This window comes from Otolemur garnettii, unplaced genomic scaffold, assembly GCF_000181295.1.
Source record: "Otolemur garnettii isolate 467f Iridium unplaced genomic scaffold, OtoGar3 scaffold00095, whole genome shotgun sequence".
Lineage (NCBI taxonomy): Eukaryota > Metazoa > Chordata > Mammalia > Primates > Galagidae > Otolemur > Otolemur garnettii.
Genome location: NW_003852490.1, coordinates 2,455,573 through 2,457,718, shown reverse-complemented (window position 1 = coordinate 2,457,718; position 2,146 = coordinate 2,455,573). Strand labels below are relative to the sequence as shown.

The window sequence follows — 2,146 nt, the reverse complement described above, 5'->3', positions numbered from 1 at the left end:
GTCCCAGCTACTTGGGAGGCTGAGGCAGGAGACTCACTTGAGCCCAGGAGTTGGAGGTTGCTATGAGCAGTGAAGCCATGGCACTCTACCCAGGGGAATAGCTTGAGGCTCTGTCTCAAAAAAAAAAGAAAGATGATTTCCTTAGAAACTTATATTCAATAGGAATGGGATATGGCCCAGAAAATAACAACTTTAATAAGCTCCTTAGGTATTCTTATTAGACACTAAAGTTTGAAAGCCACGGTTTTTAGATTTTCTACTTGAGAATACAGTACCCTTAAGTAAATACAGAATTAGAATTAGGAAGCTTATTAGGAAAGGAAGGAGAGGGGGAAAGGAGAAAATGTCTGAGTTACATTTAAGGTGCTAGACATCAGGAGTGTTTTCATTCTGGAGCTCAGAGCTCAGGAACAAAGATACTAATCTGAGAGTTCTTGGCACAGAGATGAAAGCTGAAATCACATGAGGTTAAGATAGCCAAGAACAGTTTAATAGTGAGAAGAAACAGTGCAAGGAGAAAGTTTTGGGGAATCCCCAAGACCAAAGCATAATTAGAGGAAAAGTAGGGCCTTCAAAGGAGAGAGATGTGTTTATATATAATGGACATTACCATTTTCTATCTAATACAGAAACTATTTACACAGAATTTTTTTTTTAAGACAGGATCTTACTTTGTTGCCCTGTATCCTAAGAGCTCACTAAAACCTCAAATTCCTGAGCTCAAACATCCTCCTGTGTCTGCCTCCTGAGTACCTGGGACTACAGGTGACTGCCACCATGCTTGGTTAAATTTTCTGTTTTTGTAGGGACAGTCTCACTATGTTGCTCAGGCTGGTCTCAAACTTCTGGCTTCTAGTGATCCTCTGGCCTTGGCCTCCCAAAATGCTGGCATTAAAGATATGAGCCACCACACCCAGCCCAGACATTGTAACAGTCAGACTATACTGCAAATTCCATAAGAGCAGAATGATGATGATAACATTTAGAAGAGCATGCACAATGTGCTAGGCACAGTTCTAAGCACTTTGCAAGTATTCATTCATTCATTAATTTTTACAATAACCCTGTAAAGTAGCTACTATTAATGTACCCATTTTACATATGATTAAATCGAGACACAGAGAAATTAAGCTACTTGTCAAAGTTACAGCTAGTAAGGAGAGGGATTTAAATACTGGCAGTCTGTTGAAAGAAAAAAGAAAACAAAATGCTCAGCTAGAAAAATTTAGAAGAAAATAACTTTGTGGCATTTTACAGATTAACATATGTATTAGTATCCTGGCACACTGGGGTTAAAATATTAATTCTATTTTCAAAGACTATCACTGAATCTTAATTAGTATCGTCCTTACTTTGTCAGAGCAATCGCATCTTCCAAAAAGAACTGATCAACAGGAAATGTACGACCTGGAAAAACAAGACAAAACAGAAAAACTTCAGAATACCTATTCAGCCATCTTGAAATATTTTATATATACAAAATTCTCTTAAAGCTTGGCACAACAAGTTACTATTTGTTCTGTGGTCTTTTCTGTCACCAAAAAAAAGCTTTTGGTGACAGAAATTAGAAAGGGTAGATTCTAGGTAGTGTTATGCGGTACATAAATAGAACAGAAGTGACAGAAGTACACAGATAAAGAAACTATAACTGGCTAGGAAGACCCTTTTTACCCTGCCTCCCCAGTTCTCCCCATAGGTGACCTTTAAATATTCAATGATGTATTCTAGATCAAGCACAAAGTTTCTTCCTTCAATCTATTGTCAATATATTCTATAACTACAATAAATTGTACTATTATTTATTAGTCAGTACTTTCAAATTGTCCCTTTGGTATTCAAGTGGACAAGGTCAAAGCTCAGGGTGATAAATTAATTCCACAAAGAGACTGGAAGTGCCAAAAGAAAACACAGACAATTTAACTTCACTTTCTCTTAGAGTGGACCAACATCCAGAAATTTAGCAGAATCCAAAATTGAAAAAATATTCTATATACAACCTCCACCTCCTGGGCTTAGGTGATTCTCTTGCCTCAGCCTCCTGAGTAGCTGGGACTACAGGCGCCTGCCATGACGCCCAGCTATTTTCTTTTTGCAGTTTGGCCCAGGGCCGGGTTTGAACCCATCACTCTCAGAATATGGGGCTGGC

At 38.3% G+C, this 2,146-nt stretch overlaps 1 protein-coding gene across 2 annotated transcripts in view; it reads right to left on the bottom strand.

The window, feature by feature from the left end:
- Positions 1-2,146, bottom strand: part of DHX57 (DExH-box helicase 57) — a 90,815-nt gene that overhangs the window by 49,622 nt on the left and 39,047 nt on the right. For both annotated transcript variants that reach the window (XM_003795672.2, XM_023516672.1), the window contains one exon: positions 1,353-1,407. In XM_003795672.2, the coding sequence (XP_003795720.1) occupies positions 1,353-1,407 (55 nt within the window). The remainder of the gene's footprint in view (positions 1-1,352; positions 1,408-2,146) is intronic.